Source organism: Bufo gargarizans, chromosome 1, assembly GCF_014858855.1.
Source record: "Bufo gargarizans isolate SCDJY-AF-19 chromosome 1, ASM1485885v1, whole genome shotgun sequence".
Classification (NCBI taxonomy): domain Eukaryota; kingdom Metazoa; phylum Chordata; class Amphibia; order Anura; family Bufonidae; genus Bufo; species Bufo gargarizans.
Window position 1 is genome coordinate 378,944,144 of NC_058080.1, and position 25,248 is coordinate 378,969,391.

Below are 25,248 nucleotides of genomic sequence, written 5' to 3' on the forward strand. Positions count from 1 at the left end.
TGATATTTTGTTTCTTCTTTAGTTTATTTTTATTTACACAATGGTGAAAGGGGGTGATCTGATTTTTCTTACAGGGGTATTCTGGTAGGTACAAGTTTTCCCCTATTCACAGGATAGGGGATAACTATCAGATTGATGGGGGTCCTACCACTGGGACCCCCACTGATCACGAGAATGGGTGCCCTGTATACCATGCAGGCCCCTTGCTGCTCCCCTGAAATGACCGGAGTGGTCTATTGCACATGCGCACGGACACTCCGTTAATTTCTGTGGGAGTTCCGGAGATAGCCGAGCGCTTTACTTTTTTAAATGTATATATTTTTTTATTATTATTTTTTAACTTTTAATCACCCTTTTGGAATTTGAACATGCAATCATCAGATGATAAACCATCGCAGTTTATGGGAAAATTGCTAGGTCCTTCCTTATTGAGCCCTTCCTGAGCCAGGGATCAGTAGGAACATTACTATGGCAAATCCTTGAGGCTCACGGCTGCCATACCAACTAAAAGGCCCCCACGTATAGCAGGTGAGCCTTTTGAGGATGAGAATCAGTACGCTTCCTGCAAATGACCCCTTAGATGCTGTGGTTGCAATTGACCACTAGATCTGAGGGGTTAAGTGTCCGTAATCTGAGTTGTCTCCAATCACTAACACTTCAAAGAGAATGTCTGGAGTTAATTCTGTGTAATTCTGTCAGCTATTTGTGTTTTTTAATGCAATATATAATTTCATGTATTGATGTCAACCCTGCTGGCCTAACGAGGAGGCACCTTGCTTCCTTGATGATATGGAGCTTGGCTGCCCAAATGCTGTCCTTTAGCATCTCAGGTCTCTAAACTAGAGGTAATTTAAAAGCAGACTATGAGAGGAAAGACTTCTGGAAGAATAGGTATTGCACAACATGGTACATGGATCTTGTAAAACTCAAATATGTGTTTTAAATGGCTCCAAGTGTAAACTTGGAAATGCCTTCCACACACTGCCGTATGACATACTGTATACATTGTGTAGTTCACACATTATGTTTGCAGTTACAGACTGACCCTAACATTCACACGACTGTATTTATATGAATGGAGCAGCAAAAAATGAGGACACCATGTGCTGTCCTCATCCCTATGTCAGTTTTGCAGACAAGAATAGGCATTGTTACAATGGATCAGCCAAAACCAGAAGTGGAACCTACAGAGAAGAGTATGATGGAAAGATTTTCCCCCTTGGAGTTTGGGACCCTTTCTGGGTTTTGGCTTACAAACACTGATGAACAATACTGACCACATACTGAGGTGTGCTGTCTGCATCAGTATGTCCATTCCACAGCCCCACAAAAGAAGACAACATGTCCTATTCTTGTCTGTTTTATGGACAAGGATAGGGCAGCGAGTTCTATTCTGCAAAATGCAGAACACTCCGCAGCCGGTATCAGTGTGTGCGTTTGGCAGATGAGCAACAGCCATGTGCATGAGCCCTGAGGAATACGGATACCGGCCATGTGTGTTCCGCATTTTTCGGAACTAAACATCCTGCCCTCTATAGATCTGTCCTATTCTTGTCCGTTTTACATGTTCTATCTTTTTTGCCAGGCCGCAGAACAGACATACAGATGCGGTCAGCACAAAATATGTTTGTGTGCATGAGCCCTGACTGTGTTTAGATGTCCACATATTTTTGCCCATATAGTTTACATTTCATGTTGCACTTTTCTGCTTTTTAACCACATGTGGATTTATTTTCATCTCTTTTCTCAGAGTACCCAAATCACGTCTTGAAGATTGTGATCGGTCCAGTCCTCTTACTGTTTTTTTCCCTTATCACTTTGATAGTCTGCATGGTCCAGAAAAAGAAGTGAGTGATTATTTCGCTTTGTATGTCTAAGTACAGCTAATAGTTAAAGCAGCTGAAAGTTATACAAACAATTTAAAAGTTTGCAATGTAAAAAGAGCAAGTCTGATGATAGGCACAAGTGGAATAACAGCAACTGATTTTCACTTTACGCTGACAAAATGGGTTCTGTACTGTTATTAACCACCTCAGCTCCCCTAGCTTAAACATCCTTAATGACCAGACCACTTTTTACACTTCTGCACTACACTAATTTCACTGTTTATTGCTCGGTCATGCAACTTACCACCCAAATGAATTTTACCTCCTTTTCTTCTCACTAATAGAGCTTTCATTTGGTGGTATTTCATTGCTGCTGACATTTTTACTTTTTTTGTTATTAATCGAAATTTACAAAAAAAATTGCAAAAAAATGTAATTTTTCACTTTCAGTTGCAATTTTTTTTTTTTAAAAACGACATCTATATAATACATTTTTCTCTAAATTTATTGTTCTACATGTCATTGATAAAAAAAATAAAAATGGTTTGGGTAAAAGTTATAGCGTTTACAAACTATGGTACAAAAATGTGAATTTCCGCTTTTTGAAGCAGCTCTGACTTTCTGAGCACCTGTCATGTTTCCTGAGGTTCTACAATGCCCAGACAGTAGAAAAACCCCACAAATGACCCCATTTCGGAAAGAAGACACCCTAAGGTATTCGCTGATGGGCATAGTGAGTTCATAGAACTTTTTATTTTTTGTCACAAGTTAGCGGAAAATGATGATGATTTTTTTTCTTACAAAGTCTCATATTCCACTAACTTGTGACAAAAAATAAAAACTTCCATGAACTCACTATGCCCATCACGAAATACCTTGGGGTGTCTTTCCAAAATGGGGTCACTTGTGGGGTAGTTATACTGCCCTGGCATTTTAGGGGCCCTAATCTGTGAGAAGTAGTTTGAAATCAAAATGTGTAAAAAATCCTAAAGGTGCTCTTTGGAATGTGGGCCCCTTTGCCCACCTGGGCTGCAAAAAAGTGTCACACATGTGGTATCACTGTACTCAGGAGAAGTTGGGCAATGTGTTTTGTGGTGTCATTTTACATATACCCATGTTTGGTGAGAGAAATGGCTCGGCAAAAGACAACTTTTCCCATTTTTTTAATACAAAGTTGGCATTTGACCAAGATATTTATCTCACCCAGCATAGGTATATGTAAAATGACACCCCAAAACACATTGCCCAACTTCTCCTGAGTACGGTGATACCACATGTGTGACACTTTTGCAGCCTAGATGCGCAAAGGGGCCCAAATTCCTTTTAGGAGGGCATTTTTAGACCTTTGGATCCCAGACTTCTTCTCACGCTTTAGGGCCCCTAAAATGCCAGGGCAGTATAAATACCCCACATGTGACCCCATTTTGGAAAGAAGACACCCCAAGGTAGTATTCAATGAGGGGCATGGCGAGTTCATAGAAAAAATGTTTTATTTTTTTTTCTCACAAAGTCTTCTCTCAAAGTTTCCGCTAACTTGGGACAAAAATTTCAATCTTTCATGGACTCAATATGCCCCTCAGCGAATACCTTGGGGTGTCTTCTTTCCAAAATGGGGTCATTTGTGGGGTGTTTGTACTGCCCTGGCATTTGAGGGTCTCCGCAATCATTACATGTATGGCCAGCATTAGGAGTTTCTGCTATTCTCCTTATATTGAGCTTACGGGTAATGAGATTTTTTTTTTCCGTTCAGCCTCTGGGCTGAAAGAAAAAATGAACGGCACCGATTTCTTCATTCGCATCGATCAATGTGGATGAAAAAATCTCTGCCTAAAAAAAAAAGGGAGGGGAAAGGCGTCTGACAGGACATAGGAGCTCCGCCCAACATCCAAACCCACTTAGCTCGTATGCCCTGGCAAACCCGATTTCTCCATTCACATCAATCGATGTGGGTGAATAAATCATTGCCGGGATTTTTTATTTTTTTTATATACAAAGTGTTTGCCAAAGCATATGAACACCGCCGCCCCCTCAGCTCATATGCCTCGGCAAACGTATCTTTTACTGCAGAGGAGAAATCTCATCTTGCAGCGCCGCATACACCGACTTTTGTGTAATCTGACAGCAGCGCAATGCTTCTGTCAGAATGCACATCAGTGCTGCAGCTAGTCGATCGGTTGGTCCACCTGGAAGGTAGAAAAAAAAAAGAGAAAAAACCAGGCCGCAACGCAATACATTTATTAACTTTATAATAACATTTGAACGGAAGATATAAACTTTATTTAACTTTTTGAACAGAACGTTAACTTTTTTGCTTACCGGTGATTTTTTTTTTACCTTTTTATAGGACAAACCTCTCCTTCCCCATGGGACAATGTGCAAAGCGCAAATCGCCCAAAGATGTGGCGAAGTACATTATGCACTTTGTCCCAGGTGAAAGGAGAGGTTTGCAGCAGCTGTGAGTGAAAGGGCCCTAAAAGCCCTGTGTGCCTGTCCTGTGAAACGCAATCCCTATGCTAAGTGTACCTGTGTGTGGTACTTCCGGAAACACTCCCCAAAGCATAGGGCAGGGTGGTCAGGACAGAAATAGCGGGTGTCATGCCTTATTCCACTCCTGCTACAGACACAACATCTTTTTCGGGGTGACGGTTGGGTTGAGGTACCAGCAACAACATTGGGGGAAATGTCGCTCACTACACTGGTGGTTGGGGCCACGGAACCTCCTGGATACAGGAGGTTCTCGATGATCTCTTCCTGAAATTTGAGGAAGGATCCTGTTCTCCCAGCCTTACTGTAGAGAACAAAACTATTATATACAGCCAATTGAATCAAATATACAGACACCCTCTTATACCAGCGTCGGGAAACTAAATAAGGAGCCAACAACCTGTCATTGAAGTCCACCCCTCCCATGAGCGAATTATAGTCGTGGACACAGAGTGGCTTTTCAATGACACTGGTTGCTCGTTCTATTTGTATTGTCGTGTCTGCGTGAATGGAGGAGAGCATGTAAACGTCACGCTTGTCTCTCCATTTCACTGCGAGCAGTTCTTCGTTACACAAGGCAGCCCTCCCCCCCTTGCAAGACGGGTGGTAACGAGCCGTTGGGGGAAGCCCCGGCGACTAGGTCGCGCGGTGCCACAGCAGCCAATCTGTTCTAGGAACAAATGCCTGAAGAGGGGCACACTTGTGTAGAAATTGTCCACATAAAGATGTCACCCTTTTTTGGCAAGGGATACCACCAAGTCCCCACTTCCCACTGCTCCCCAGGTAGTCAGGGCAACCGACCGGCTCCAGGGTCTGATCTTTACCCGAAATTTGTGGGTATAGCCTGTGGCCCTTTCACAGAGCTTATACAATTTGACCCCATACCGGTAAAATGTATAAGGGACTCGTCTACGCAGATGTAGGGGTATACAAATCTGCAAATTTGCTGTTGAAGTGGTCTATGAGGGGCCGAATTTTGTAGAGCCGATCAAAAGCTGGGTGGCCTCTGGGACGAGAGGTGCTGTTGTCGCTAAAGTGCAGGAAACGCAGGATGGCCTCAAATCGTGCCCTGGACATGGCAGCAGAGAACATGGGCATGGGATGAATTGGGTTTGTGGACCAATATGACCGCAATTCATGCTTTTTGGTTAGACCCATGTTGAGGAGAAGGCCCAGAAATTTTTTTAATTCGGAAACTTGGACGGGTTTCCACCGGAAAGGCTGGGCATAATAGCTTCCCGGGTTGGCGGCTAAAAATTGAGTGGCATACCGATTTGTTTCTGCCACGACTATGTCCAAGAGCTCCGCAGTCAAGAACAGTTAAAAAAACCCCAGTACCGAACCGATCTGAGCTGTCTCAACCCGAACTCCAGCACCTCAGGGACTCTAGGGGCTCTACGGGCCTGTCTGTGCGGTGGCTGTGACTGGGTAACTACTGCACGTGCCACCGTACCAGCTTCAACTGCCCTTCTGGTGCTCGCCACTTCACCATGTTGCACGGCAGTGCTGGTACTAGGTCCAGGGTGGGCTGCGCTGCTGGTGTATGCCTCACCACGTAATCCGACAGCGCCAGCCCCACTCTGCTGCCCTTGAAGCGGATCCTGCGTAAACTGTGGTGTAGCAACATGGGGCCGGGTACGCCTGGTGGTATCAGGGACCTCAACCTCCTCGGCCGAACTTTGGGACAGACTGCCACTGCTTTCTAAAGGTACATATTCTGACCGCTGGATTCGTCAGATGAGGGTTCCCATTCCTCATCCGACTGGGGTCAGAAGCCTGTAGGCCTCTTCAGAAGAATACCCCTTGTTTGCCCCTTTTGTCAACCAAATTTAGGGGGTATTCCCTGAGACTACCCAGGAAAAAAAGCAAGCCTGTCTTACAAATGGGAGGCTAGCGAAGTACCGGAAGCCGCTGCGATTGATATCAATATCAAAACAGATTTTTTTTTTTATCGCCGCAGCGCTTGTGAAGTGATTGTGCAGTGATAAAAAAATAAAAAAATTCTCACTGGGGCGGGCGTGGGTGAACGCCCGTGTGGGCGACCGATCAGGCCTGATCGAGCAAATACTGCGTTTTGGGTGGAGGGCGAACTAAGGTGACACTAATACTATTATAGATCTGACTGTGATCAGTTTTGATCACTTACAGATACTATAAAAGTACAAATGCTGATTATCGATACGCTAATCAGTGAGTGCGGTGGGCTGGGCGCTAAACAATCGCTAACTACCTAACCAAGGGGCCTAAACTATCCTAAAACCTAACTGTCAATACCAGTGAAAAAAAATAAGTGACAGTTTACACTGATCACTTTTTTCCCTTTCACTAGGTGATTGACAGGGCGATCAAGGGGTTAATTGGGGTGATGGGGGTGATCTGGGGCTGTGTGTGGTGTTTGGTGTGTACTCACTGTGATGTCTGCTCCTCTGCTGGAACCAACCGACGAAAAGGACCAGCAGAGAAGCCATTTAACACCTTATATTTATAAATATAAGGTGTTATATGGCTTCTGATTTGGTTTTTTGAAAATCATTAGCCTGCCAGCAACGATCATTGGCTGGCAGGCTGATGATGAAATACTCCTCTAACTTTTGCCGGCACGCGATGCGCATGCGTGGGCCGGCTGTGAGCGCTGTCTCGCGAGATGACGCATAGATGCTTGACTCTGCCTGAGACAGCCGCCTCCGGGCCGCGATCCTGCGTTTGGCGGTCCGGAGGCGGTTAATGGGGATGTCTCACTTCAGAAAATGGAATTTATTATGTAGATGAAGGTAATACAAGCCACTTACTAATGTATTGTTATTATCCATATTGCTTACTTTTCTGGCTGGATTCAGTTTTCCATCACATTATGCACTTCTGGTTTCCACTGCAATCCATCAGTGGTGGTCATCAGGGCCGCCATCAGGGGGGTACAGCCGATACCCCAGTAAGGGGCCCAGACCCTGGGGGGGGGGCCCGGCCAGTTCCAATGTAAAAAAAAATATATATATATATTTTTTTTGTTTTTGTTTTTTTTCTCCCCTCTCATTTGTCAGTGACTTGAGTTGAACTTTATTGCATCGCTAGAGGGGGGCAATTGATTATTCCTTGCTAGTGATGTCCAGTTCATGAACGAATCATTAATTTGAATCGATTCAGTTCACTGAACCGGAGGAGTCGATTCCTCTGACTGAGCCGATCTGAGTGAAACAGCTCAGTCTGACCTAGCACACAATAGCAGAGCCGCTGGCAGCAGGGAGGGACTCGGGAGGAGTGTAATCTGATCCTAGAGTGGAAGCTGCTTCTGCCAGCCCCTCCCCTCCCCGCCCATCAACCAATCAGAGCTGAGGCAAGGCAAGCACTAGCAGCTCTGAGTCTGAGTCACTGACACAAGTGCAGGGAGTCTAAGAAAGAATCGAATGAGTCACAGGTTAAAGGGTTTCTACCACATAGTTTTGACATAATTAGCTGTCAGACAGTAGCGATCCGCTAGTGTCTGCTCTACCAAACAATGCTATTATAATAGCTTTTTGTGCAGCCGTTTCCATAAAAAACTAACATTTATTGATATGCTAATGAGCCTCTAGGTGCTATGGGGGCGTCTTTTCAGCACCTAGAGGCTCGGTCTACCTTCACAAAATGCCGCCCAGCGCGTCCCTCCAGCCCGCCCATCTCCTCTGGAATGTGATCCTACCTCTGTCTTCGGTGCATCTGTCTTCGGCGCAGGCGCAGTGAATGTCTGACCGCTGCCTGCACAGACATCTCGGTCATCGGCGCAGGCGCAGTGGAGATGTCTGTGCAGGGAGCGGTCAGACATTCACTGCGCCTGCGCCGATGACCGAGATGTCTGTGCAGGCAGCGGTCAGACATTTACTGCGCCGAAGACAGACGCGCACGGTGCAGGCACGAGAATTCGTCCGCTGACTCAGAGGTAGGATCGCATTCCAGAGGAGATGGGCGTGCTGGAGGGACGCGCTGGGCGGCATTTTGTGAAGGTAGACCGAGCCTCTAGGTGCTGAAAAGACGCCCCCATAGCACCTAGAGGCTCATTAGCATATCGATAAAAGTTTGTTTTTTATGGAAACGGCTGCACAAAAAGCTATTATAATAGCATTGTTTGGTAGAGCAGACACTAGCGGATCGCTAGTGTCTGACAGCTAAATTTGTCAAAACGATGTGGTAGAAACCCTTTAAAAGAATCTAAAGATCTGACTTAGTTAGAGACTCATTCGATTCTTTGAGTTAAAAGAGCCGTGAGTCAGACTGGAGAACAGCTTACACTGAGGCTGATGCTTTTGCTGCAGCAGTGATAAGATTAAGGGACAGGAGCAGAGAGATAAGAGAAGTGACAGATGACTGTTGCTCAGAAGCCATGAGATTGTAAGGCTACTTTCACACTAGCGGCAGGACGGATCCGACAGGCTGTTCACCCTGTCAGATCCATCCTGCCGTTATTTCGCCGGACCACCACTCTGTCCCCATTGACTATAATGGGGACGGGGGTGGAGCTCCGGCGCAGCACGGCAGTGCATGGCGAAAGGCCGCCGGACTAAAAGTACTGCATGTCCAACTTGTTGTGTGGTCTTTGCTCGGGGGTAAAATGCAAAGCTGTTTTCTGGATTATCCCACAGGGCCATGATCCTCCATCATTGTTATTAACCCCTCCCTTGCCAGCCCACCCAGCCCTATTTAGCTTTGTGTTCAGCTTTGAAAAAAATGTTTAGGCCATGAAGGGGTTAATTAAGTGTTGGAGGGGGTGGGGGGTGTTATTGTGCATATTGTGTTTGGGATCCATTTAACAAGTTTGACCAGTTGGGTTTGAGAGTGGTTGAGTGTCATCCACAGATCCCTCATAACAGTGCGTCACCCACAGACCCCCCATAACAGTGTGTCACCCACAGATCCCCCATAACAGTGTGTCATTCACAGATCCCCCATAACAGTGTGTCATCCACAGATCCCCCATAACAGTGTGTCATTCACAGATCCCCCCATAACAGTGTGTCATCCACAGATCCCCCCATAACAGTGTGTCATCCACAGATCCCCCCATAACAGTGTGTCATCCACAGATCCCCCCATAACAGTGTGTCATCCACAGATCCCCCCATAACAGTGTGTCATCCACAGATCCCCCATAACAGTGTCATCCACAGATCCCCCATAACAGTGTCATCCACAGATCCCCATAACAGTGTCATCCACAGATCCCCATAACAGTGTCATCCACAGATTCCTCATAACAGTGTGTCATCCACAGATTCCCCCATAACAGTGTGTCACCCACAGATCCCCTATAACAGTGTGTCATCCACAAATCCCCCATAGCAGTGTCATCCACAGATCCTCCATAGCAGTGTCATCCACAGATCCTCCATAGCAGTATCATCCAGAGATTCCTCATAAGTGTGTTATCCACAGATTCCCCCATAACAGTGGTCATCCACAGATTCCCCCATAACAGTGTGTCATCCACAGATTCCCCCATAACAGTGTGTCATCCACAGATTCCCCCATAACAGTGTGTCATCCACAGATTCCCCCATAACAGTGTGTCATCCACAGATTCCCCCATAACAGTGTGTCATCCACAGATTCCCCCATAAGTGTCATCCACAGATCCCCCATAACAGTGTGTCATCCACAGATCCCCCCATAACAGTGTGTCATCCACAGATCCCCCCATAACAGTGTGTCATCCACAGATCCCCCCATAACAGTGTGTCATCCACAGATCCCCCATAACAGTGTGTCATCCACAGATCCCCCATAACAGTGTGTCATCCACAGATTCCTTCATAACAGTGTGTCATCCACAGATTCCCCCATAAGTGTCATCCACAGATCCCCCATAACAGTGTGTCATCCACAGATCCCCCATAACAGTGTGTCATCCACAGATCCCCCCATAACAGTGTGTCATCCACAGATCCCCCCATAACAGTGTGTCATCCACAGATCCCCCCATAACAGTGTGTCATCCACAGATCCCCCCATAACAGTGTGTCATCCACAGATCCCCCATAACAGTGTGTCATCCACAGATTCCTTCATAACAGTGTGTCATCCACAGATTCCTTCATAACAGTGTGTCATCCACAGATCCCCCATAACAGTGTGTCATCCACAGATCCCCCATAACAGTGTGTCATCCACAGATCCCCCATAACAGTGTGTCATCCACAGATCCCCCATAACAGTGTGTCATCCACAGATCCCCCATAACAGTGTGTCATCCACAGATCCCCCATAACAGTGTGTCATCCACAGATCCCCCATAACAGTGTGTCATCCACAGATCCCCCATAACAGTGTGTCATCCACAGATCCCCCATAACAGTGTGTCATCCACAGATCCCCCATAACAGTGTGTCATCCACAGATCCCCCATAACAGTGTGTCATCCACAGATCCCCCATAACAGTGTGTCATCCACAGATCCCCCATAACAGTGTGTCATCCACAGATCCCCCATAACAGTGTGTCATCCACAGATCCCCCATAACAGTGTGTCATCCACAGATCCCCCATAACAGTGTGTCATCCACAGATCCCCCATAACAGTGTGTCATCCACAGATCCCCCATAAGTGTGTCATCCACAGATCCCCCATAAGTGTGTCATCCACAGATCCCCCATAAGTGTGTCATCCACAGATTCCCCCATAACAGTGTGTCATCCACATATTCCCCCCATAAGAGTAAGTCCTCCACAGATTCCCCCCATAACATTACGTCATCCACAGATTCCCCCCATAACATTGTCATCCACAGATTCCCCCATAACACTAACAGTAAACCCTGTGCTTTTTTTTTTTTTTTTTTTTTTTTTTTTAATGTGCCAGGGGAAGATTGCTAGGGCAGATAAGAACAGGTAGTGTAGTTAGTGTTAGTGGAGGGTCCTGCTTAAGAGTCGACCTTGTCGTGGTAGCAGGCTTCATATTATTTGGTCAAAAATGAATTCCTTACTGAAATCACTGATTATCACTTTTTACTGTCTTTGTAGTTGTAAAAAAATTATGAAATTGGGGGTAGTCCTTGGGGGTGGAGGGGAGGTGGAGTCAGGACGGATTCTAAAGGGGCGGGGTAGGAGGGGGGGCCCAGGCCTTGAGCTGTGTAAGGGGCCCCAAAATGTCTGATGGCAGCCCTGGTGGTCATGCTTGTACACTATAGGAAAAAGTGATGGCCTCTCTGGTGGCTGGGACTGTGGGAGCTCACTTAGGCTGATGCTTTTTCTTATAGTGTTCCAGCACGACCACCGCTGATAGATTGCAGGGTGGTTGTAACCATGGAAATGAGCAGTGTATAAAGTGATGGAAAAATGGATAATAACAATACATTAGTAAGTGGCTTGTATTAATTTTCTCTACATGATAAATGCTATATGACGAAGAGACAGCCCCTTCAAGCAGTGCTCATATAGTGTGCCACTAATGGGGTAATTTATCCAACTGATGTAAAGTAGAACTGGCTTAGTTGCCATGGGTAACTAAGCCAGTACTGCTTTACTCCAGTTGGATAAATGACCACATAAATGTTTTGTCAGCTTGTGGGGAATGATTTAATAAATGTTAGGCTGATAAGAGAGAGAGAGTTGTATCTTCCCTGGTGTTTTCTGTGCTGTGCCGCACAGGGCAGCATTATCATTAACCTTCAGTGGGGAAACCAAAGGTGACAGATGATGTCCTATAATTTTAACCAACCTCCTCCTCTGAACAACCTTTTAATACTTTGTTTACAATTTGTGGGTGTAGCATCTGAGAGCCAAAAATCTGATGTGCGGCATTTGATATGAGTGAGATGTTGAGATTGAGTGTGATGTGAGAGTTCAAAACCTGGAACAGCCCTCTCTAGTGGCGATTGGGGGAGCCTTCATTCCCTGCGACAGCCACGGTTCCCCTGAAGGATCCGAAGCTGCTGCAGCTACTTTCCTTTATGATGCTCACTTCCTAAAGAAGGGCTCTCACTTTGGAATTATTAACGCTCTCACAAAAAAAAAACATGTTTTTTTTTTATTTATGGTATATCTCACAATTTTTGTATGGCATATAGTACAAATTTTAGTTTGCCTAATACTTCCCTGTTACTATCCACATCCTAAATACAAAAGGACCACATTCTATGTGCATTACTGACCACTCAGAACCATCCGGAAAAAGTGCTGTCATGCTGTTATTCTCTGACCTGTTAGAAAGGTACATGATGTAATCTGTAGTGAATATAATCTTCTTACCAGTGACTGTATTTGTGAATTATCCCCTCGCTTCTGATCCTCTGCTGTGTCATGTGACCAGCACTCTGATCTCCAACTGACACAGGACCAGAAAGTCAGTTACTTCTCTATTAATTCCTATCAGACTGACATTGAGGCTCCCATAGGAATACATAGAGAAACTGACTTCCTGTCCACACATAAGATACTGTGTTATTTGGAATGTCGAAGTGCTGGTCACATGACATAGCTCAGGAGCAGAAGGGAGGAGATAACTGACAACTTGCAGTCTCTGGTAAGACTACAGATTACATCATGTACCTTTCTAACAGGTCAGAGAATAAATAAATTAAATACATTTTTTGTGGGAGTACTTCTTTAAAGCACGATATCATGTCAATAGGAGGACTCCATCCTGTATAGGTTATTATATATAAAATCTGTATAAAACCATATTCTTATACAGTCTACATGTATATGTACAATATTTAGCGGTAGAGTGTTCTTTAAAAGCTGTTGGTAGTAATGATTGTCTACAAAATGCTTAGCTATTTCGTTCACTGAAAGATACTAACAGTATGGAGATGATTTGCGACTATACCAGGTAATACAGCTAGTAGACTAGCCATGACCCCAATATGGAGAGTTTGATTGCACCAGCCATCCTTACAAAGTGTATGATCTACACCACGCCTAGTGCTAAGCGTACATATTTATAGGGGGGTTGGGAGGAACAGCTGTCAGCTGGAGGAGTGTCCATTACATAGCTAGGAAATGGTGCCCATAAACCTTGAAGAGCTAGGATAGGAGTGAGCTGTGATATTAGGCAGACTATTGTTTTGATATAATTCCTCTTTTATTCCCTTAACCTATCATATCCTGGCAGGGTATAGTAATATTATTAGCAATAACGGTCTAAAATACTATATAATTAATGAATTGTTATTTTTACACAGAGCCGCAGAAGGCCCAACAGGACCATTGTATGCCTCATCAAATCCTGAATATCTAAGTGCTAGTGAAGGTGAGTTGTGCTAATTACATTCTTTTGCCTATAAGGAGCACAGTTTGCATGGTAAGAAAAGTTGCAGGAATTTTCATTAAAGGCGTTATTGTATGATTAAAGGTAATCTGTCAGCAGTTTTATGGTGTCCTAACTAAGGGGAACATAAACTAGTGACAGAACCCCTGGGTCACTTTCTTTAATTGACACAGCCGTTTGGCCAAAATCTTGTATTGAACAGCTACGGTGCATAATGACGAGTCCCGAATATTGATGAGCTCCTGGCTTTCTCTGCCCACGTGCTGCTAATTCAGTTGGGGGAAAAAACTGTCATTCAGAGGCAGGTGGGCGGAGAGAGCCATGAACTCATGAATATGGGGGACTCATTGGCATGTACTGGAGCTGCTAGGATTTAAAATTGAGGGCAGCAGAAAACTGGTGACAGATTCCCTTTAATGTAAAAAATTATGATCCTATAGAACATGACAGTCTCTTTCTAACAAACTTATAACAAGCACTGTACCTCACATGGATGCAGAAATATTTCCATTATTTGCTTCAATTGCTCTGCTAGATTTATTTTTCGCTAGGAAACTGTAGACCACCCCTTTAATTGTTTGAACCGTAGTAAGCAAGCACTTCCCAACAACAGCATTTAATTAACATCATCAGGCCTTCTGCAACACGATTGCAAGGTCCCAGTGGTAGCCATGCAAACTGGAGGTCATGGGTTGTCATGTACAGAAGTAGATTAGACCTTGTCAGAGGCATGATCTACATCAAAAATGATGTAAAAAAAATAATAATATGCTAATACTCATATGTAACCCAAAATGGTACCAATAAAACCAACACTACAGCTTGACCTACAAAAACAAGTCCTCTCACAGCTGCCTCGATGGAGAAAAAAAATATAACACTTAGAATATGGCAATGCAAATTTATTTTAATTAAAGTGATATTATGCAAAAGTAATAAAACATTTTAAAAAAAAAAGCAATATATATTTGGTATTGTAATCTCGTATCAACCACAGAATAAAGCTATCATGTTGTTTACCCACATGATAAATAAATATGCTTGCTTTCCAAAAATGTTTTAAAAAGTGATCAAAATGACATTTGTACCCCAAAATGGTATCAATGGAAACTGCAAATCATCCTGATAGAAACAAGAACCATACAGTTGTTAAAAAAATATTGAAAAAATTATGACTTATAGACTATCGCAGCACCAAATACAGTTTTTTAATGGTGTAAAAGTATTAGAACATACACAAAGTGTATAAAGTTGGTATTGTCATACTCCTAAATTAGCAGAAAGAAGTTTTTATTTACCCACATCGTGCGCCCAATAAAAAACTGACCTAATTGCCATTATTTGGCCACCCAGCATCTCAAAACATGAAGAAAAAAGTCATATGTACTACATAATTTTACCATTAAAAAACTACAAAAAAAACTTCACATAGCTGGTAATGGAAAAAAATGTTGTACTATATAAATTTGGAGTCGCCCTAATCATTTTAACCCACAGAAGAAAGTTATCATGTCATTTGTAACTCAGCAAACCCCATATAAAAAGGCAGTGCAATAACAAAAATGAAATAAAAAGTGCTCAAAAAGCCATATCTACCACAGATTGCTACCAATATAATTTCAAACTTGTTTCTCAATAAATGAGCACCCACACAGCTAAAAATAAATAAAAATTGTTCTTTTATTGCTCTTTTTAGCTAAACCAGTGTTCCAAAGCCCCCCCCCCCCCCCTCTTCCCTTTCTGAGCCCTGCTGTTTGGATGTAAAGCAACATAATATTTGAAAAAATAGAATTTTTTCATTTTCACAGGCCAGTATTTAAAAATTCTATAAAACAGCTGTAGGGCTAAAACCATCACTACTCCCCTAGCTGAATTTCTTGGGGGATTTCCACTGTACTGGTACCTTAAAGTTGTTGCAAATGTGGCATGGTGCCCAAACCCATTCCACCAAAATCTTTGCTTTAAAGGTGAAATGGTGTTCCTTCCCCTCTGAGCTCTGCTACGTGCCCGAACAACAGTTTGGAACCACATGTGGGGTATTGCCATGCTCACAAGAAATTATGTAACAATTTGTAGGGTGCCTTTTCTCCTGTTACATGTGTGAAAATTAAAAATTTGGGTCTAAAACTACATTTTATTGGGAAACGTTTCAGACCCCAGTTCTTATAAATTCCATGAAACTCTTGTGGGGTGAAAATGTTCACTTACCCTCTAGATGAATTTGTTGAGCGGTTTCCAAAATGGCATCTTTTGGGGAGTGTTTATGTTCTGGCACATCAAGGCCTCTAGAAACCTTAAGTGGCCCTGAAAAATACGATAAAAAATGGAGTCCCTAAATGGTATACCTCTATTTCTGCATTCTCACAATGACAGGTACCCTTTAAAGTGTATTTGAGTTTTCAACAAAAGTTTGCATAATGGCTGTACTTCTTTGTAGAGTCATAACTGTGAAGGAACTGGTGTTATTTGGGCTTCCCTAAAGTGTCTTTCAGCCATATAAGTCCCAGTTTGAGCTGCACAGCTAGATGCATTTCTCTCAGAAGCAGGGGGTGTCTCCCTTTGGCGGAATCTGCCAGCACAGTATTGCTGTGCCATCCTTTCCTTTACTTCCCACTATGTTTGTTTGGAGCTCCGGAGCTCACAGAACAGATATGGAGAGGGAAATCACACTTACAGATATGCAGGATGCTCCTGTGATGTTCAGAAGCTGTGTAGAAGCAGTTCTTTTATCGGGCTCAGGATCGAAGCTAGCTCAGACACACCCCCATGTCCTTTCAACCTTCCTCTGAGTCTCTGTTACCAGGGACAGATATTGTGTGATAACAAGCAGTGGACTGCAAGTTAGGTGGAAATGAGACCACTAGGGGGTCAAGACTTTGCAACTTTTTTCAGGTGGATGAAGGCATATTTTTTTTAAATAAACATATTTAGAAATTTGCTAATTACATCATTGTCTATTACATTAACTTGTGTGAAAGTACAGTTACTCTAAGGATTTGATACTCATGCTTTCTTTGTTTTTCATGATATAGTGTACATTCCAGATGAGTGGGAAGTACCAAGAGATAAGATCAACTTACTCCGAGAGCTGGGTCAGGGTTCCTTTGGAATGGTTTATGAAGGAATTGCCAAGGACATCATAAAAGGAGAGCCAGAGGTTCGAGTGGCTGTGAAAACGGTCAACGAGTCAGCAAGTCTGCGAGAAAGGATAGAGTTCCTGAACGAGGCTTCTGTCATGAAGGGATTCAGCTGCCACCATGTGGTAGGAATTTCAATTCAGACACCAAAATGTTACCGATTGCTGGATCTTAATATTCAACAGGATTACAATTTTAAAGAACCACAAAGACAATTTTTAAAGGGATGTCACAAGATTTATGTTAGAGATATAAGCTAGTAATTAGAAAAACTGTAACTTGCCAATATACAATCATTCCTAGTGAAGCCTCTCGTGAGGTAAAGCTAGCACAATTGACACTCACATGGCATACATTTTACATGGTGTTTCACTGTGCAGACATTGATCATTTTCTAATTATCCCCCACTTCATATATTTATTTTGCAAAAATATTTCCTTTTAAGCATTTGTGTGCAGTTTTTGGATCAAATGTATTTTTCCTTTATTTACCCTGTTTTGTTTTTTGATAAATAAAAAAATCTATTGTTGGCTGTTGCAGGTTCGTTTGCTTGGTGTTGTCTCCAAGGGGCAGCCTACATTGGTTGTTATGGAGCTGATGGGACATGGAGACCTTAAGAGCTACTTACGCTCCCTGCGACCTGATGCAGAGGTTAGATTTGTTTTATTTCTCTACTTTGCTCGTGAAATTACTGTAAAGAAGAAAAAAAATAGTTAAATCTCTTCTAGAAAAAGTAAACAGTAGCCCTCTGGGGGTGTGACTAACCACTGACATGAACACACGAGTTTGAGACCTGCTTCAGCTCCAGATTAGAATCCTTCATCATCCTGGCACATAATCAGCTGACATCATAGAGTGGACGGTGTACAAGAGACTGAGGAAGCCGATGAGGCACGACATAAGCTCAAGTAAAGCACAGGAGGCCGCAGAGCGGCTCAAAGAGCGTGCAAAGCAGGAGGCCCAACGTGGTGCCACGGCATCGCCACGAGCTCCTGCTACTCGTGGCCATAAAACACAACTTACTGGGGCTGAGAGCTCAGAAGAGCCTGAATTCACTAAAGGCTGCCCATGATCAGCTAATGTCCGCTATTTCATCATGTCAAACCTCTCTTACCAGTAAGATAAACAAGGTGAAAGTGGACCTGGGCTTGCTGAGGCACGATGTGCAACAATTGAGGGAGCGTGTACGCCATACTGAGGACAGAGTCTCTGCCCTGGAAGACCTCACACGGCCCCTGACAGTAAGGGTACAAGATATGGAGAGCTCCATTTTCTATGGAAACAGAAGTGTGATGATTTGGAGAACAAAGACAGAAGAAATAACGTCAGAATTCTGGGCATGCCTGAGAGGGCAGAAGACTTGGACCCAGCTTCATTTATTGAGCACTGGATTAAATCTACATTCCCTGATGCGACTTTTTCGGCGGCTTATGCTGTGGAGAGAGCACACAGAGTACCTGCCCGACCTGCACCACTGGGTGCTCCACCCAGACCTCCATTGGCGTGAATGCTGAACTGGAGGGACAGAGATCTTATACTTAGCCAGGCAAGAAACAAACAAGTTATCACATATGAAAACGCGAATATATCTCTGTTTCCTAATTTCTCAGCAGAGATTCAAAAGAAACGTGCTACCTTCACATCTGTAAATAGGCGCTTAAGAGAAGTGACTTTGCAATACTTAGTGGCATACACTGCGCGCCTGCGGGTGGTTGATGGCGGGAAATCAATCTTTTTCACAGACCCAAAAGAAGCAGAAGAGTGGGTGTCCAGGAGAACGGGTCATGCACCGCCTAAATGAAGATCTTTGGGACTCTGATGTTTCTTCTGTTTATGACTGATATTCTAGAGGGGTAGCTCTGATGGTATACCGATGCATTAGATGGGAAGAGCAGAAAACAGTGATATATCCAGATGAAAAATACATTCTTATTTATGCATACATTATTTGTATTCCTTATATAGTGATAATTGTATATAATCCTCCTCCCGCTACTACTTCTGTACTGCATGCAATGACTGGATTTGTGGCGCAATATCCCAATGTCAGAATGATCTGTATGGGAGACTTCAATATGGTGATGAATAACAGCCTGGGAAGGTTTCAAACTGAAACACATAGAGCAAACCCTCAATCCAGCACTACAGTACTTTCCAGATTGACTGTTGAGATGGGATGGGTGGATTTGTGGCGGGAAAGATATCCTCTACAAGAGACATACTCATGTTTTACCCCATCTAGAGGTGCATTATCAAGAATAGATTATATATTGGGTAATGCCAATGTATATATTGAGATGCAAGATATATGGTATGGCCCGCAGGGAACCTCAGATCGTGCAACTGTGATAGCTAGATTCCTATTGCCTGATACTACTAAAAAAACATGGAAATAAGATGCGCATACATCCATTCTGACTAACACTCATGTTCTGCTATTCTATCATTATGGATCAACTAAAAATGTTCTTTGAGATACATGATGGGATGATGGATGAGCTACTAATATGGGAAACTTTGAAAGAATATTTGCCAGTTAGCCTTAGGTCTTCCATATCATGTATTAAGAAGGATACACAGCTCAAGGAGGAAGAGTTGAGTCGCATATGTAAAGAGGCAGAGAGTAAATATATATCTAACCCTACTGAGAATAATAGGAAAGAGTGGATGCAAAGAGGACAGTACATGGTACACCTTAGGGAAACAAGCGAGCGCAAACAGTTTTTCCTCAAACCACAAACATTTGAAATGGGTAACCAGGCAGATAAATTACTGGCCCATGTGGTACGTGGTAATACCACGGCTTCACTCGTCCTATGTATAAAAAACCTGGAAGGAACAGTAGTGGAGTCGCTAGAAGAAATAGTCTCAAGATTTAGAGGCTTTTACCAAGACCTATATAACTCTGAGGCACATTATACCGATCATGATCTAGAGCAATACCTTCAGGAAGTGATATGCCCACAGTTAAAGGGGTTATCCCATCTTAGATAATGGGGGCATATCGCTGGACACAGCCAAAGCCTTCGATTCAGTGGAATGGCCATATCTATTAGGGGCACTAAAAAGCTTTGGATTCAGACCGAAGTTCATTAATTGGATTTGGATAATATATAGGAATCCTAAAGAAAATATATTAGTAAACGGAGCCCAGTCAGAACCATTTCATTTGGGTAGAGGCACGAGGTAGGGGTGTCCCCTCTCACCTCTCTTATTCGCAGTGACCATAGAACATCTTGGCCTCAGAGTACGACAGGATTCTGTGTTTAGGGGAATAGCATTGGGAGGAAAAGAGGACAGAATAGGTCTATATGCTGACGACTTGATCCTATTCATAGATAATGCAGATACCACACTCCCAAGAGCAATAGAGCTCATAGAACATTTCGGCTATTTCTCGGGGCTACATGTAAATTGGACTAAATCTGCACTCATGCCTCTCTGGGAAAATGATTGGCCTTTGACATACCATAACCTTCCTTTAGTAGATCACTTCAAATATTTGGGCATAGTCCTCACCAGAGACCCACTGCTGTCATTCACTAAAAATATTGCTCCTCTGGAGTCCATTTTTTGTTGACAAGTTTAAAACGTGGAAAACCATTCCTCTGTCAATCATGGGGCGACTGAATCTAATCAAAATTGATTCTACCACCTAAGGGCTTATACATATTGGAACATGCCAGTACCCCTGTTCCGCGTAGTTTGTTTTGTCCGCCTTCACGCCATGACGACGTCCTTTTGTGTGGGGAAAGGCAAGACGTAAACTTGCTATGAGCACACTACAGAGAACGAGACAGCAGGGAGGCGCGGCTCTGCCTGACTACTTTTTGTATTTTTTATCAGGTCAATTGAGATATATTTAGCAACCTGGATTTCACAGTCAGAACTACCCAATGCAGAGTACTATTTGCAGGATTACTTGCACTTAACTATGTGGCCAGTGTTGGAAAGTATACATTTATTTGCCAGACGCACCCTCCAATTACACAAGCTGGCACACCAGGTTTGGACAGCGACAAAGCTTCAAAATTATAAAGATGTACCGGATAGTATGCCATTATGGGATAACCACATGTTCTCACATCTAATGTCACATGAAGGGGCAGACACATGGAGGGAACACGGAATAATTACTTTGACAGATTTGTATGTTGGAGGTGTTTTCTGCTCATTCACTCAACTGCAAGAGAATTTCGGGATCCCAAGTACCCTGTTTTTCAGGTACCTGTAAGTGAGACATGCCCTCAGTGCACAGTTTTAGAACACTAAACGTGCTATTTCGACATGCCCAATAATAGGAATATTGAACACTCAGGGCTCCAAGGGCATTATCTCTGCTCTATACACGAATCTCCTTTGTAACAGAATGACTCTAAACCTGCTGATCATTGAAAGTAAGTTGAGGAATTCTATACCACAAATGACAGCAGAAGAATGGGAAGAAGCACTGGAGGCTCCCACGAGAGTCTCACCCTCAATAAATAATAGGTTAATGCAACTCTTTATACTACATAGAAGCTACTTCACGCCAACCAGATTATATAAAATGGGTAGAATTCCACATAACAGATGTCACAGGAGCTCACAGGTAACTGCAGATTTCTGGCACATGATATGGGAGTGTAGTTAACTGCACCACTTTTGGAGGGAGGTCCCAACGGTCCTTTCAACTATGGTCCCAACTCATGTACCAATGTGTCCTAAGATATACTGTATGTATTTTGGGGCTAATGGACGAGGAGCTATGGTCCCATCACAATAGAATATTTCTGGGAGAGTCTCTGTTTCTTGCTAGGAAAGCGATGGCAATCATATGGATGGCGGACAGACCACCTACTATGGGACAATGGAATTCCCTAGTGAATCAAAGTGTACCTATGGAAACTATAGTTTTTAAAAATACTGGGTGCCCACAAAAATTTCAGAAGGTGTGGGGGGAATGGTGGTCTTCTTTATTGACGTTGTCAGATAACCATATGCATTCCATTGGGACGATCGTGTAATATGATACAATATACTCATCGAGATACACTCTCACAACTCGAAGCCACGTCTTTCTTGCTAACAGTATATGTATATAAATGTCAGACATAAATATATAAGCCAATATGTGCAACAACTGTACTTTTACTTTGATATTTAACAAGTCACTTGATCATTATATGCTTTTGGATAAATGTCTGTGTGCCATACCTAAATTGTTATACTTCAGTAAAAAAAAACAGTAGCCTTCTACTGAAACTCCAAAAAAGACAGCTACCTTCTACTCCATTGAACTATATATATATATATATATATATATATATATATATATATATACACCGTATATATTTCTTGTACTTTTTTCCATTGGGGGACACAGACAATGGGTAAAGCTTAGAGGTATTAGTAGGAGGGACACTATGCAAACACAAAAGAGCTCCTCCCCCTCGGGCTATACCCCCCGACTCCACCAGGAGGAACTTAGTCGGGAACTCAGTCTTTGCTTAGTGTCTGGTGAAGGAGGATGACACTTAGTTTTTTCTACTCCCTTTTGTTATTTTCTTCTAGATGGGGACACAGGTCGGCATGGTGCCTTCCTGGTCCCCCATGGGGTGCCCGCCGTCACCTTTGGGACGTTGCCTGGCTGCCTCCATTTCCCCCAAAAAAGTCAAGTGGATCCGGGCTCGACTTGTTAGCTCCGGCATCCCACCAGCCCCTGGGTCACCTGCTGCTGCCCTCCTTCCAGAGCACTGAACTCAGGTGAGTCAGATGTCTGAAGAGGTGTGCCCTGCTGGTACAGGACAGAGGGAGAAGACTTCAGGAGCAGATAAGTATACAGCTGCAGCCTCTGTGTCCCCCCCCCCCCCCCCCCCTCCCTCCCTCCCTCCTCTGCACTGTGACCTATAGGCCGTCTGGGTGAATGGGGAATTGGGTGATTCATTCTGTCTGGGGCACTGGGGATCTGGAGGCATTTTATTAGGGCATGCACCATACTGGCTTTCTCTTATGCGACACGTCTGATCAGACCGGTGCCGGCGCCGCTCTCTATAATACTGCGGCACATCTATAATACTGCGGCACACACCAGAGGCGGATCCCCACTTCCGGCCTTCCCAGCTTTCCCCTACATGGAGCGGCCATACCTTTTATTAACCCCCGCCACGCCGTGTTGCCGGGGGCTGTTTTATCAGTAGCCCTGGGAGTGAAGCGCGTGCTTTTTCCGCGCCTCTGACGCGTCCGGGGGGGGGCGGAGCCTAGCGCTTCGCTCTGGCTCCCTCCTCCGGCTACTGTGAGCTCTCCTCGCGCAGAGTGGCTGCTCCCCTGCTCCTCTCTGGTATTATTCCTGTGCTGTTGCCTGGGTGGTAGGATTGATCCAGCTTCTGGCTGCAGCTATATATCTTTTGGGTTGCCATCATGCCAAAACCTAAGTCTGTTAAGACCTCTTCTCAGACCCCAATAGGGTCCTGTATAGAGTGTCTTCTTCCACTTTCGGTCACTGGTACCTGTGCCTCCTGCCCTGCCCCTGGACAGAGTCACCCTTCTCTTGTCCAGACCAGTCCCCCCCGGTCCCTGCGGAGTCTGCGGCTCCGCTTGGGCATCCGCCATGACCAGTGCGGCCGCTGATTTGGCCTTATTTGCCAAGGCAGCCATGTCCTTCATGGAACGTATGGCAGTTTCCATTCCTGCGGCGCCAACCACTCTGTCTCCTCACAGTGGTTCCCGCAGAGGACGCCTGACTACTGAGAGGCAGCGTGAGCGCCAGCATCCCTCCTCGGATGACTCCGCTTCTCCCCCTCGTCTAGAGGCATGTTCAGACGACTCTCTCTCTCTCTCGATCTCTCTCTCGATCTCTCTCGATCTCTCTCTCGATCTCTCTCTCTCTCTCTCTCTCTCTCTCTCGAATTTTCCACGGTCATATCCAGGGCCTGGGACCGTCCTAATCAGAAGTTTTCCGCCACCAAACGCATAGATACCCTTTATCCTTTCCCGACGGACTGCGTGGAGAAGTGGTCTTCTCCCCCTAAGGTGGATCCCCCAGTAGCCAAGTTAGCCAAAAACACAGCCCTCCCTGTCCTGGACGGCTCCTCTCTGCAGAACGCTGTGGACAGGCGCCTAGATTTTCTGGCCAAATCCATTTTCTCACTGGCGGGCACGTCCCTGCGACCTGCCTTTTGCCTCAGCATGGGTGGCTAGAGCTCTCTCGGTGTGGTTGCAGCGCCATCACCAGGACCTGGCGGAACATGATGCGTCTGCTGACACACTGGATTTGGTTCTCCAGATGTCTCAGGCTTCCAAATTCCTCTGCAAAGCTTCCATGGACATTGGTTCCCTCTTTGCCTGCATTTCAACCCTCTCGGTCATTCAACGCAGGGAGGTCTGGTTGAAGGTATGGGACGCCGATGCTTCCTCCATGCGCTCCCTTGCTAACCTCCCCTTTGAGGGTTCCAGACTTTTTGGGGCTCAACTTGATGAGTTCATCTCTGCCGCTACAGGGGGCAAGATCACTCATCTTCCCCAGCCTAGGTCTAAGCGCCCCTTTCGGGCTAGGACTTCCGGTTCTCGATATCAGTCCTTTCGCCGCTTTTCTTCTAACAGGACATCGCCTGCTTCCTCCGCAGGGGGGTCACAGGTCTCCCGAAAGAAGCCCTCCTTCAAGCCCCAGCCTTCCTGGCGCCCGAGGGCACAGTCGGCCCGCCCTGCGGCTCCCAAGCATTCTTCCGCATGATGGGGCGCCGCCTGCTCTTTTATCAGCAGTTTTGGAGGGCTCATGTTCAGGACGCATGGGCCCTAGAGATTGTAACGTCTGGTTACAAGATAGAGTTCGTGTCCAGATCGCCGGACCGTTTTTTCTCTTCTCGCGTTCCGGGGACTCCGGCCCGAGCTTCGGACCTCTTAAAGGCAGTTTCCTCCCTTCTGGACTGGGGGGTTATTACCCCAGTTCCCCCAGAAGAACAGGGCACAGTTTTCTATTCAAACCGGTTTGTGGTCCCAAAGAAGGAGGGGTCGGTGCGTCCGATCCTGGATCTAAAACTGCTCAACAAATTGCACTCAGACTCACAGATAACCCACCAACCAGGCTCAGGGCAAAAGACAGGGGAAGGGTCACCTCCTAGCTAATCCCTGACCTCTTTCCCTGCACTGCTCAGTCCACATGCAGACCTTAAAGGTCGGTGTGATGTGTCCCCGTGCCTGGGCTGAGAAAACCCTAACTTACCTGAGATGGTGAAGAGGGGAAATAGGAGCAGCCTGCTCGCACAGAACCTGGATGGGAGAGATGACACAAAACAACCAAACTTGAATCACACTTATCTTTCTGAGCTGGAACAGACAACCTTCCTTCCTAGCTTTCAAGACCACAATGATTAGTATAATCCACTCTGAACACTGGGCTGGTGTGCTATTTAAACTAATGACCCCACCCAGTGCACCTGATGAGAGGCGGATCCAGCACGGCTCCAAAACAAACACTAAACTTGTGCTGCTATCCTGGCCGACCTCCGCACATCGTCAGAGTGGGGCATGACAGTCGCCCTTCCTTTCGGGTTAGCCACCGCCCCTCGGGTCTTTACCAAGATCCTG

The 25,248-nt window shown here is 44.8% G+C and overlaps 1 protein-coding gene across 1 annotated transcript in view; it reads left to right on the top strand.

Annotated features, from left to right (window-relative positions):
- The window catches only part of INSR (insulin receptor), a 140,589-nt gene that overhangs the window by 108,891 nt on the left and 6,450 nt on the right, over window positions 1-25,248 (top strand). Inside the window, exons 14-17 of the mRNA XM_044270099.1 lie at window positions 1,751-1,847; window positions 13,460-13,527; window positions 16,578-16,807; window positions 17,224-17,334. Coding sequence (XP_044126034.1) covers window positions 1,751-1,847; window positions 13,460-13,527; window positions 16,578-16,807; window positions 17,224-17,334 — 506 coding nt within the window. The remainder of the gene's footprint in view (window positions 1-1,750; window positions 1,848-13,459; window positions 13,528-16,577; window positions 16,808-17,223; window positions 17,335-25,248) is intronic.